The 13,435-nt window shown below is 41.0% G+C and overlaps 1 protein-coding gene across 1 annotated transcript in view; it reads right to left on the bottom strand.

Annotated features, from left to right (window-relative positions):
* The window catches only part of PROS1 (protein S), a 67,333-nt gene extending 55,865 nt beyond the window's left edge, over positions 1 to 11,468 (bottom strand). Inside the window, exon 1 of the mRNA XM_023624000.2 lies at positions 9,539 to 11,468. Within this exon, the coding sequence (XP_023479768.1) occupies positions 9,539 to 10,325 (787 nt within the window). The 5' untranslated portion in view covers positions 10,326 to 11,468. The remainder of the gene's footprint in view (positions 1 to 9,538) is intronic.
* Between the last annotated feature and the right edge of the window lie 1,967 nt (positions 11,469 to 13,435).

The raw sequence follows: 13,435 nt of genomic DNA, 5'->3' as shown, positions 1-13,435 counted from the left end.
ATCATCAGAAATATGGAGGAAAATAACTGCCAACAGCATGAAAAAGAAAACTGACATGAGAAACAAGGAGGTAATTCAGAGAATAGCAAAGTTATAGACCATGTTTTCAGGACTTTACTTTCTAACCCTAAAGCCACTTTTCAAGGTAATTTCTAAAATAATAACAGTTCTCACCACAAGGAATAATTTCAGTATCAGCTGTTACCATATTTTTTTCACCCTACTACATTAACAGCAAACTCAGTGTCATTATACTCAGTCCCCAATTGGTGTATTAGTAGGATAGTTAATTATGCACTCTCTCTATCCCATGTTTTGTGCAGATAGTTATAACAACTTCACACTTTGTGATGTATATAACTGAAGGTTAAACAGGCAATAAGTATTTGTGCTTCTTTTAGAGGAAGAAACATTAATCTTAACCTCAGAGGAAAAATGTTTGTTACAGAGAAAATGCTGACCAAACAGTCCACTAGCCTTCTTGGGTTTGGGTAGTCAAACTGGAGGCAGAAGTGAGTTTTGTCACTTCCCTGTTAAGACAGGTAAAAACAAGTACATCTCCTCCATTGCTCCCTTTTCTGGCAGGGACACTGAAGGCCACGTGTATGGGATGGTATAACTAAAGATGGAAGAGATTCACACAAACCACACAGGACCTTACGTGACTGAGAAATAAACTCCTATTTTGCTAGGTCACTAAGATTCGGTAATCTGGAGATTAATTTGAAGATTAAAGTGTTATTACTCCATAGCATACTTTATCCTAACTAATATGAGATTGTGAAAAGTTTAAACCAATGCCCATAATAGAAGTTATTCAATAATGCACTCATTTGCTCCTTCCTGAACTCTAAAAATCAGAGGGCTCTAATGAAAGCAAAAAACACACAGATAAGACAGAGTATTTCAGTTTATTCCTTGAACAAAATAACAAATAAAGCAAAAGAGAGGAGAAAAGAAGCCTTAAATATATTTAAAATATTAGAAAATAGCAATCTAAAAAATAACAATTTTCTAATTATCCTTTATTATAAATGGGAAAATAAATATCCTAGAAAGCTTTATCACATGCCAATCCATGATTCTAAAAACAGAGGAATAAAATCTTAAAAAGCATCCTAAAGTTTGAGGAGCCTTTGGACAGCTGCCTGGGATGGTTGGGGGACTATGAGGAAGAGGAAGAGTCTTCCAAACAGGAGGGACCCCCGGAGAGGGAGGACAGAGAACGACCCTCTTTGAGGAGAGAGGCAGGGAGATCTCAGTTGGGCTAAAAGATCTGGAAACCTCCAGATCACGAGCCTTGTGCACCAGGTTCAGACGTCAGAAAGGGAAGGAAGAAACAAGCAGCAGCCACAGATGCCCCTGCTGACCTTCTAGAAGCAAACTGCCATGTTGTGGAGAGGGCCAGAGTGGGAACGGGGGGAGGCGTCAGGAGCCAAGGGCCCCAGTGCTAGAGGTGCCAGAAACTGAACTCTGCCAACAGTCAGTGCGCTTGGAAGAGGACTCCAAGCCTCAGGCGGATCTCACCTCCAGTGGCCCCCTCGTGAGACCCTGGGAGGTTCCTGGACTTGAGACCTACGAAACAATGAGATAATAAATTGTGTTGTTTTAAGACACTAAGTCTGTGGTAATGTGTTACACAGCCATAGAAAAGTAATACAAAAAGGCATATATCATTTTGAATCAAGCTGAATGTATTAATTTTCCTGACTTCATTCCACGTGCTAGCTGGGGCCACCAGCTTCACTTCTACGGTTGGCTTGGTTGGCTAATGCCATTCTCAACAAAACCTGGGCATACACTAAACAACACTGAAAGCCTGACACTCCTTGGCATGGTATAAAAGGAAGAATTCACAGAAACTAGGAGACAGACAAGCTGACTGGACTCTTTCATGTGGTTCCTACCTAGTCACCTCCTCACTCATCCATCCCACTCCTCACTGTGGAAGAAAAGAATGTATTTTCATGATTATCATAGAAGTAGATTATTGAGAAAATCAGTGGAATTTTAAAAAAGCATTTTACTGGTGATTCTCCCGAGATGGGAAACGCCGGTGGGAGGGGCTGTGGTGCAGGTGGGCTCCCAGATCTCAGTGCGATGGGGAGACGCTGGGGTGGCTGAGCTCAGGCAGCAGCCTGTACTCACGTGACTCAAAGGCAGGACGAGAGTAGTGATCGAATCTTGGAGAAATTATTAACAAGCAAAGATCTCCCTAGAATGAGATGGAAAGAACTCACAAAATTCTTCACTGAGTCATTGACTCAAAAATTCCCTGGGTTAGCAAATAGAGACTGTATTTCAGGCACAAAACAAACAGCACCTGTCCTTAATTACCAATCTTGAATCAGTTGATGGCTCCAGAACCTCTTGAATGAAGGAGAGAAGAGATGCCCTTGAATAACATCCTGTGTACTGTCAACTTTTCTCCTAGTTTTCTCCAAAGCAAGATAACTGCACTAAAGACATATTCCAAAACCCTTAGTGATTATTAGGTGTTGCCTTTTGGGGAAGCAAAACATCTAGGATCTCAGCTACACTGGTTAGAACTGAGGCTTATGGGGGTCAGTTGATAAGCAGAATTCTGTCCTAAAACTGCCTAACTATAGGCTCAATCAGACTCAGACTCCAAACTGTGGTTCTCTTCCTGGGCCTGAGAGCACTGAATTATTTTCAGCAGCATTTTGGTCGTGTTGGAATATTCCTGCCCAAGTGGGAGACAAGTTGTTATATACCTAGGTGTCCATCACTAAGATGGAAGAAGAACTTCTTTTGGTGTACCTTTTATTTTTGAGGCACATTCCATTTTTTAGGCATTCTACTCTGATCTATTTACCATATGAGTCTAAAAGCTGCAAAATGCAGATGGGAACCAGAATAACAGAATGCTCTCAGCTAGTTCAAAGTTCAATTCAAGTAGTATGCCATTTAGCCTAGCCAATGACTCATCAGATCCAGCTGTGCTCAGATTGTCCTTAGGATGGCAGGTCGCTCTTGAGAGACTGTAACAAGCGCCAAAAGAACTTAGTAGCGATTCCTATGATTGGGAGTAAGCCACATTTCCTTCAGCAAGTAATTTGTTTCTCCTTGAGAAACTGCTCCTGGTATCCCTTTGGACTTTAGTTGGGTCTGAAGATCTGACCACAGGACACCTGATGACCATGCAGTGTGAACATCTCATCAGGAATGGAGACTATCTTTTCCAACTAAGCAGGCTGTGCAGGTTCCTCCCTCTCTTGACTTCCCCTCCCTCAAGCTCCCTTATGGGCTCATGAGGAAAGGCCTATGACCAACCAACTGAAGGCGAAAATCTCTTTATGGATGCCTCTGTGTAATGTACCAACACGAGCCAGAGGTAGACCTGCTATAAAGCCATAGCCAGAAACGATCAAACAAACCACAGCCTGTCTCAAGAGTAATCCTGAGGAGCACTGGAAAACAAAACCCTCATGAGGGGCAGACATAAAGCAGTATTTCTGATTGTGCACTTTGCTTAGAATGAGAAATTATCTGAGATCAGGGTCTATTCTACTTTTTGGATAGCTGCAAATGGTGTGTCAGGTTGTTCAAGGACCTGTAACGAGCTAGATCTCCAGCCCAGAAACCAGGAAGCACGGGCAAGAGTTGGGCAGAGATGAGAAGATCTGTGTTCCAGCACACACTCAGAAGGTAGTCCACACCAGGGGAGCTCTTAATTACAGGAGGCGAGGGAATGACCCAGTTAGTGATCGTCAGTGTGTTTCTTCTCAAGGCAATCTAGTGCAAAGGCCACAAGCCCCAAACTCTGCAAGTGTCAGACAGGAACCATAAACAAAGGAAGAGAATTTGGTGAGAGACAGTGTGGATACTAGGAACTGTGGCAAACTGGAAAGGGTATATTCCAGCTAAAAAAGGCAGCTCCGAATCAGCTCCAGCTGAATCTTAACATGTTGAAATGTGGGCCCACTGTTGCCAGACATGCCTTCATTTGTTTTTCAAGAGGAATCACAAAATCAAATTTTTATTTTATTATTTAATTAATTAATTTTTTGAGGAAGATTAGCCCTGAGCTAACATCTGCTGCCAATCCTCCTCTTTTTTGTTGCTGAGGAAGACTGGCCCTGAGCTAACATGCATGCCCATCTTCCTCTACTTTATATGTGGGATGCCTGCCACAGCATGGCTTGCCAAGCGGTGCCATGTCGGCACGGCACCCAGGATGTGAACCAGTGAACCTGGGGCTGCCAAAGCGGAACATGTGAACTTAACCACTGCGCCACTGGGCTGGCCCCAAAACCAAATTTTTAGATGAAATCTTCTGATTTTTAAAATGCCATGAGAGCCAAACACATAAGTCTGTGGGTATGTATGGCCCTCCGGCTTTTGTGTCACTCAGTCTAATGTTTGTTCAATATTCATTAAAAAAAAGCAGCCCTGGCCACAAGATGGAGACCACATATTGACTCAACTACAGTCTTTCCATCACTAAGGTCCACCAGTCTCACTACTCAAAAAACACCAAATTTGTCAATGGAATTGCTATTCTTTTGCTCTTGGAAATTGGACATATTGCAAAATGCAATCGGATACCTGGTGGGTGATTGATTAGTTAGGGCTGTTTTACCACAGAGGAACAGCAATTTGTACTCAGAAGGGAGACATTTCTTCTATATCTGCACTTAAATTTTTATCAGCACCACTATGGGCAGACTTATTCAATGCTCTCTGCTAAGCCACACAACTTTACCTCTAAATAAGGATTTAACTCCTCTGTCAAGGAAATAAGTCATTGGGATGATTTATATGGTTTTCATCAGTTTCATTTATATTTTTTTCTTATCGTGTACCCTAATATGTGGAAGGAGCTAACCTTATGTAATGATGGACTGACCAATTATTGAGGGTTCAGTCACTGCCTTTTGGGACACAACACTATCTTCCAAAATGTGGTAAAATAAAAATGGGGTATGTTTTCTGTACCAGTAATCATTAATGTATGATGCTCAGGGGCCAGTCCATGGTGTAGCAGTTAAGTTCGTGCGCTCCACTTCGGTGGCCCAGGGTTCACTGGTTCAGATCCTGGCAGACCTACACACAGCTCATCAGTCCATGCTGTGGACTGATCCCATATAGACGAACCAGAAGGACTTGCAACTGGGACATACAACTATGGACTGGGACTTTGAGGAGGGAAAAAAAAAGAGGAAGATTGACAACAGATGTTAGTTCAGGGTCAATCAATCTTCCTCATAAAACAGCATTAAAAAATATATATATTATTTTTTGTGCCACTCAGTAGCCTTCCAATAAATAAATCCACTCAGTTAGCTAGCCTGCTTGCTCTTTCTTTTTCTTTCTTTCTTTCTTTCCTTTCTTTCTTTCTGCTTTAGTTAGCAAGCGTTTGTTACTGTTGCTTATACCTAAAGAATACTGATATGTGTATTATCAATATATATATACATATATATGCACCATATATATATATACACACACACATATATACATATATATGGTGCTCTTTTTCCTAAAACTAAAATACACAGGTCAGAAATGAATGTAGAAAGGAAAAAGTACTGGTCATGATATGATGCTTAGGGACTGCTATGGGTTGAATTGTGTCCTCTATAAAGACAGTGAAGTCCTAATCCCCCAGTACCTGTGAATATGACCTTGTTTGGAAATAGGGGCTTTGAAGATGATCAAGTTAAGACAAGGTCATGAGGGTGGGCTCTAATCCAATATGACTGATGTCCTTAACAAAAGAGGAAATCTGGAACAGAGATAGACATGCACAGAGGGAAGATGACATGAAAACACAGGGAGAATGCCTATGTAATCTATAAGCCAAGAAATTTCTGAGGCTACAAGAAGGTGGAGATGGGCATGGAACCAATCCTCCTTCACAGCCCTCAGAAGGAACCAATCCTGCTGACACCTTGATCTCAGATTTCCAGCCTTCAGAACTGTGAGACAATAAATTCTGTTGTTTAAGGCCCCAGTTTGTAGTACTTTGTTATGACAGCCATAATTCAATGACCTATTCTCAAATTTTTTTGCTTTTATTACAACTGAGTTCTGCTCATTTAGAAATTGGAAACCAGAGAGGAATACATTCACTAGGGACCTAATATATTTTCCACGAAATTAGAAGCTGAGACTGCTATGCAGCCATTTCAAGTTCTTTACTCCTGTTGAAAAAAAAAAAGAGTATTATACTGGAATGACAATAATCAAGCCAAAATAGTGTTGTTGTCACATGTAAATCAGTATTAGAAGGAGTGTTGCTCCTCCAGGATAACTATTGTACACAGTAGAAATGGTAAAAGAAGAGACAGATACAACCATCCACAGGTAGGAACCACAGGGGTCAGATCCTTCCTGAATAAGGGTGTAGCTCATCTCACTGAGCAGACAAAAAACAGACATGAAGAACTGCCGGAGAGCAAGAGAGAGACGCACCGGGTAGGGAAGGAGGGAGTCACAAGTATCAGCTCCAGCTTACCACCAGAGAGACCTGTACTCCCCTGCTTATCTTTTATCATCATCATCATCATTATTATTATTATTATTTTACTACTATTATTTTGGCATATAGGATGTGTTGGTACAGTACAATGTATCATTTCATCCATAAAGCATAGCACACTGACTTGGGATTGTGACAGAACTAGAGGACACATGGACATCAACTAATGATCGTACATTAGGAAACGGGAGCCTTGAGCCTCCTCTCTGAGTGTGATGACTGGAATCTACTGAGGAGGGTCCTTTCTGCTACATTAGTTATATGCATTATGTTAGAGATATTTGCATTATATTTGCCATATTTTCAAACGGTGTTTATAGAGAAGGGCACATGTGTATGTGGACTTCTCTTGTCTATGCTTCCTTCTCAGCATCCACCCTTTGTGGAAGCTGTCCTTCTGGCACTCTACCTGAAGCTAGTGAGTTGGAGTCACAGGACTCCAGAGACAAACTCAGCCCAAAGGAATAGGCTCTCTCTTCTAGGACTCAACCAGGAGCAGAGAAGGCAGTTAGAACTGAGTCATCCGATGGCGGCTCCTAACTGAGCACGCGCGTTCCCACTACATAGACCACCTAAATGCCCGAGACTTCCTTAGGCCTGGTCACTCAGCATGCCACTCAGTAGCCTTCCAATAAATCAGTCCACTCAGTCAGCTAGCCTGCCTGCTCTTTCTTTCTGTTTTCCTTTTTCTTTCTTTGTTTCCTTTCTTTCTTTCTGCTTTAGTTAGCAAGAGTTTGTTACTGTGGCTTAAACCTAAAGAATACTGATACGTGTATTATCAAGCTTCTCATAATATTTTTTTCTCATGATACTTGGAAAGTTTAAGTATGTATATAGATCATTTAGCTACAAAGAAGGTAATGAACTTGGTGGACAGAAAAGGCCTATTATGAAAAGCATTACTGTGTTTCCTAGCATAGAAATAACGGTAAGAGAACACGGCATAGGGTTTTGTTGTTGTTGTTGTTGTCGTATACCAGAAATTGTCTCTAATTCTCCCAACACCAACCCCAGTTCTAACCTAACCTTGATAAAATCTCTCCATCAGTGCAACATTTTGGACTCTGAAATAAAGAGAATTTAAGAAAAGACAAAGAGAAACAGTGAAAGGAATAGTTAGAGAAGGAAAGAAGAGAGTAAAAAAAGAGAAGGAAAATATGATTCAGTAATGTTGAGGGCAGACTGCACCCACTCAGAAGTGGAAGTCTGAATACAGCCAAAGTAGCACAGCCAAAGTGGACATCTCTTCACCACAGCCCGTAGTGGGAAATGATATAAAATACGTGGAGAGTATATATTTTAAATCTCTCTCTTTATATATATATATACACACACATACATACATACATAATGTCTGGAAAGTCAGTTAACATCTCTTAATTTCTTTACTGTTAAAATGAAGAGGTTAAACGAGATGATTTCTAACTCTCTCAAAACTAAAAGTGTGATTTGTAAACGTTTTTTCTTTAAATAACAACTATATTTCTATGGACCAAACAATGAATAATAAATCAAATGTTGAGAGTTCTATCTCAAATTTAAAATGTAAAGGAGTAAAAACATTCCATCTGTATCCCAGTTTCCTCATCAGTAAACCAAGATGCTTTTTAATCCACTTAAACTATCATACTTTTTTAAATGAAAGCATTATAGGGCCAACTACTCTTTATGTGACATAGAATTAACTTATCTACTCTATCAGAGTCTATATATAGCAAGCATATTTCTCTCTATACATGGTTTGAATACCTGTATATAATACACACAAACACACATAATTTTTAACTCTGCCTAGATTCCTTGAAAATGTAACGATTTCTATAAAAAGAAAGGGCCTAGAAAATTCCTGGGATGACAAGAAGTAAGTGTGGCATGCCAATTTTGTCTCTTTCTCCTCTCCAACACACTGGTTACCAAGTGAATATGTGATTGTCCTAATGAACTATGCAGATAATGAGGTTGTGCCTGTAGCGCACATATAGGCTTGATGATAGTGGTTTGAATGTTGAAGTTCTGCTATTTAATATATGATCTTTAATATATGATCAACAAATAATGTTTTAGCCTTTAAATTAGAATTTTAAAATATTGATATTCATACTGATCAGTAATTAATAAAAAATAGTAAATTCCTATTTAATTCTCCTGAAATTACCATCTTTGAAAAGTTTACATTGGAGCTTTAGGCAGCTTAGAAGTTATTTGTAATTCAGAGTTTATCTCCCCTATGCCATTTCCTGAGAATAAAACAAAGCACAAGTAAGCATTTTTAATCAATGAACATGCTTAAACTTTAGAAAACAAACGAATTAACTGACGAATAAAATGTACTAAATGCCTCGATATTCCTTATATATTTTTCAGAGAAAACTCAATATATCCTGCTTTGGATCCAGGCATGGGAAAATAAAGAACTGGAAATACAAAAATAGAGTACAAAGAATTCACTCCACGAACTCAGATTAGTGGCAGTCAGCGTCAAAAATCCTCAGGACAAAATAATCTGAGAAATACAATATTTAACAGTCCTTTTGATTTCAAGGTTAGAAAACGAGATCTACTATGCAAACCCGCAGTCATCCTAAAACAATCCGTTTGTCAATGGTGAGATAAGCAAAACAGACTCAAAGTCCAGAAGTGGCAAGAGAGAGGCGGGGGACAGCAGGGGGCTGGCTGGGACCGGCGCTCCTGCCAAGGGTGGGCTGCCGCTCCCTCCCTGCTCCGCGCTGGCACGCGCCCCTCCCTGCCCTCTGACCGCGAGCTCCAGGTGTCTGGGGCAAATGGGTGGGCGTCCTAATTCCTTCACTGGCACTCAGCGTCACCTAGGTTCTTGAACCTGTCCTGGAGGCAACACAGGATCCCAGAGCAGGGCAGGTATCGACCGTGCCCACCGTTAAGCCGCCCGGAGACCGCGCTGCTTCCATGACGGTCGGGACTTACGCAAACTTCGCAGGAGAGAAAATCCTGCCCCCAGGGCTCCCGGTCGAGTCGGCGCGGCTGGGCAAAGCAGAAGGGACGCTACTGACTACTCACAGTTTGCCTCGGAGACGGGAAGCGCGAGGGCGAGGCACGCCAGCAGCGCAGCGCAGCGCCCCCGCGGGACCCTCATGGCGAAGAGGCGGGGGCGGTCCAGGCGGGCGGCGGGGACCCGGGAGCGCGGCGGTGGCGGGGGCGCTCGGCGGGGACCCGGGCGGGGGCGCGCGGCGGGGACCCGGGCGGGCGGCGAGGGCGGGGGCGCGCGGCGGGCGGCGGAGCTGCAGGCTGCGGGCGTCGCTCTCTGCAGGCTGCGCACAGCGCACAGCGCACAGCCGGAGCCGGGGGCCAGCCGGGGCCAGCCGGAGCCGGGGGGCAGCCTGGGGACAGTGGGGCCCGGGGCGGAGGGCACCGCCCGCTCCCGCCCCCAGCCCGGGGGAGTGATAAGCGGGACGTCTCCAGGAAGCTTTTCGGAGCTGGGGGCGGGCTCAGGGAGAGTGTCGAGGCCTGGTAAACACTGTGGAGACAGCTTTCCTTCAAGATCCCAAACCCCAGCGCTGCGTCCGTCTCTCCGGAATGTGAAGTTTCCCAAGGGGAAGGGAGAAGGCCGTAAACACTTGCAGAGACCTGGGGGGCGGGGGGAGGGGGTCGGGCTGAGAGGCCAAGAGGACTTTGAGGACTCAGAGCGCAGGGCATCAGGCTTGGAAGGCTCGTGAGAGACTGACGTTGGGGATGAGGACGTTAACCAAAATCTAGCAGCGAGTGACCCAGGAAGGCTGCAGAGAACAGAGAGAATGGAGCAAATGGGGTAGTTTTGATCGTCCACGTTTTTATCTTGTCCTTGCATGTATGGTATAAAAAACTTTAGCAAATAATGTTTTGGGGAAAAAAGAGAATGTATTACATTTCATGTCCTTCAAACAGCTCGTTTTGTTGTTTGCATATTACCTCTACTTTTTGTGCTTAGACCTTCATATTCGAAATATGTTACTTAATGTTTAAGGCTGGTCGTGGGGTTAAACTGCCTGGATGTAAACAGCGACGCTCCGCCTCTTACTAGTTGTGTAACTTCTAGCGGATCGGTACCCTCTCTAAGCCCCAGTAGAATCATCTGAAAAGTGGGGATAGCAGTAATTATAGTGTTAATGTAAGAATCTAAAGAGATATGACACGTAAAGCAATTAGTGTGGTATATTGACCATCATCGCTTCTAGTAGTTCTGCCCAAAGGAATATAACAATTCATTTCCTGTGTGTGAGTGAAATTCCGTAGGCTGATCATCTTTCAAGAGTCTCTTTCAGCTCTAGCTTCCTATGGTTCTGTGACCCAGCTGGATGGAAGTTGATAGAGTCACTCTTTTGATAAGAACATTTGCAAAGGAATTGTTAAATATATCTATGACCCGTTCTGCTTTTAAATTCTCTTCCTTCTTGCTGTGTCTGACTCTGCCATGTCAGTCTACTCACTCTATTCCCAGCCCCAAGTGTAGAACTGTTAGGTGTGCTAGCAATCATAACATTAAACAAAATGAACTCTAAGTGATTATTAAATATTTAAATGCACTTAGGCCACAAGTCTTTCAACCAAAAGCTTGATTTGGGAGTCTCATCTTCTGAGGAAAAATTAAGAGTAGAATATCAACTTTGAGATCTCAAAATTTCATGAGGAGGGAAAACCTCCAAAATCATGAATCTACAATACTGGTAACAACTCACCTCCAATAGAGACATAAAAAAAGAATATGAAGACTATGAAGAAGGGAAAGTTAGAGAAACATGAGTTCCTAAAAGAAAAATCTTGCCCTTCCAAAGATTTCAGCTGAAAGTGAATATCTTTTTAATACCACAAATGTGCATCACAGTGCCAGCAATAGTTGTCAGTGCTGAAAAATTATGTATCCTACCTACATTGTAATGTCAAACTTTGAAAAATCAGGTACTGAAATCTTTAATATTAAAATTTAATAATACGTCTTTGGATAAAATTTTTGGATTTTTAATTTGTCTCAGAAGTTTATTGTGTGACGTTGATATCTGGCTTAAGCTCAATATTAATTAAGACTTGGTCAATCTTATTCGGCCAAAACTTTTTTTCAGTGCACTTCTGTACATGTAACTAAATCTCGTCCAAAATTTAACTTCTAACCTAATCCCATACCCAGTCCTAATCCTAAACCCATTCCCTACCTGGTTTGACATTTCTCCATGTCATCTTCTACTAGTAGATTTTCTAATTTACTTATTAATTTTGTTGATTATTTGCCTCCCCATCCCTCCCACCACTAGAATGTAAGATCCATGACCATAGGAATTTTTTAATGTTTTGTTCACAAATATATTCCTAGTGCGCAGAAAAGTGACTGGTACATAATCATTCAACTAAATTCAATTTAACAATGCAAGCTTGGGAATATTTATGCCAAAATATCGAGTGATCATTTCCCCTGGTGGGATTATGGATCATTTTCATTTTGCCAGTTTATATATTTTATTTTTCTACAATAATCTTTTAATATTAGCCTAGTGAAAGCTAACAAACAATTGAACTAAAGTGTTTAAACTACAGGCAGTAAGGACTGGTCTTGTTTTATTTGTTTGTTTTTTTCTGGGTTTGTTTGTTTTAGAAAGGGGAGTGATTTTCATGGTTGTACTTTAAGAATGTTACCTTGTTAAGTGTTTACAAAATGGATTAGAACAGGGAAAGATTAGAAACCAAGTAACATTTAGACAACAAATAACCAGTATTGGCAAGGATGTGGAGAGAAGGCAACCCTTGTATATTGTTGGTGAGGCTATGAGCTGGTGCAGCCACTATGGCAGACAGTATAGAGGTTCCTCAAGAAATTTGAAATAGAGCTACTATATCACCCAACAATCCCACTTCTGGATATATATTCCAAAGGAAATGAAGTTACTATCTCAAAGAGATACCTGTACTCCCATGTTCATTGCAGCATTATTCACAATAGCCAAGATATGGAAACAAACTGTCTATGGGTGAATGAATAAAGCAAATGTTATACATAAATATATATTATATGAATATGTATTTATATATTGTAGATATATATCACATACACACTATGTGTATATATATATATAATGGAATATTATTCAGCCTTAAAAAAAGAAGGAAATCCTGCTATTTGCCACTATATGGATGAAATTGGAGGGCATTATACTAAGTAAAATAAGCCAGAAGAGAAGGACAAATACTGCATGATATCACTTATATGTGGAATTAAAAAAAAATAAAAGTCAAACTCATAGAACAGAGAATAGAATTGTGGTTGCCAGGGGCTGGAGGAGGAGGAAAAGGGGAGAGGTTGGTCAAAGGTACAAATTTTCAATTATAAGATGAATAAGTTCTGAGGATCTAATTTATGTATAGCATGATGACTATACAGTAGTTAATTATACTGTACTGTACACTTGAAATTTGCTAAGAGAGTAGATCTTAAGTGTTCCCACCAAAAAATAAAAAAGGTAACTATATGAGGTAATAGATATATTAATTAACTCAATTGTGGGAATCATTTCTCAATGTGCACTTTAAATATATTACAATTTTATTTGCCAATTATACTTCAATAAAGCTGGAAGAAAAAAAAGGAAACCAAGTAACATTAGGATACTATTTCAACAGTCTCTTGGAGATGAAATGAGATTCTCAACTAGAATGATGGCAGAAAGACTGTTTTCATCATTCAGAATAAACTAGATTATAATGTGGTAAAACAGCCACAAAATCGCAGTGGCTTAAGATAACAAGTGTTTATTTCTTATTCATAGGAAGTCCCTGTAGGACTTTCCACGCAGCTGTTCTCCATGTGCTGGCTCAGCATTCCATGGTGTTTGGATTTTATAGGACTTCAAAGTTATATTAACATCACAAGGGAACAGAGAACATGAATTGTGCACCAGCTTTTAAATCCTTTCACCAAGAGGTGACACAAAC

Source organism: Equus caballus, chromosome 19 (assembly GCF_041296265.1).
Source record: "Equus caballus isolate H_3958 breed thoroughbred chromosome 19, TB-T2T, whole genome shotgun sequence".
Lineage (NCBI taxonomy): Eukaryota > Metazoa > Chordata > Mammalia > Perissodactyla > Equidae > Equus > Equus caballus.
The sequence above is the reverse complement of the archived record's forward strand: the minus strand, read 5'-3'. Positions and strand labels throughout refer to the sequence as shown.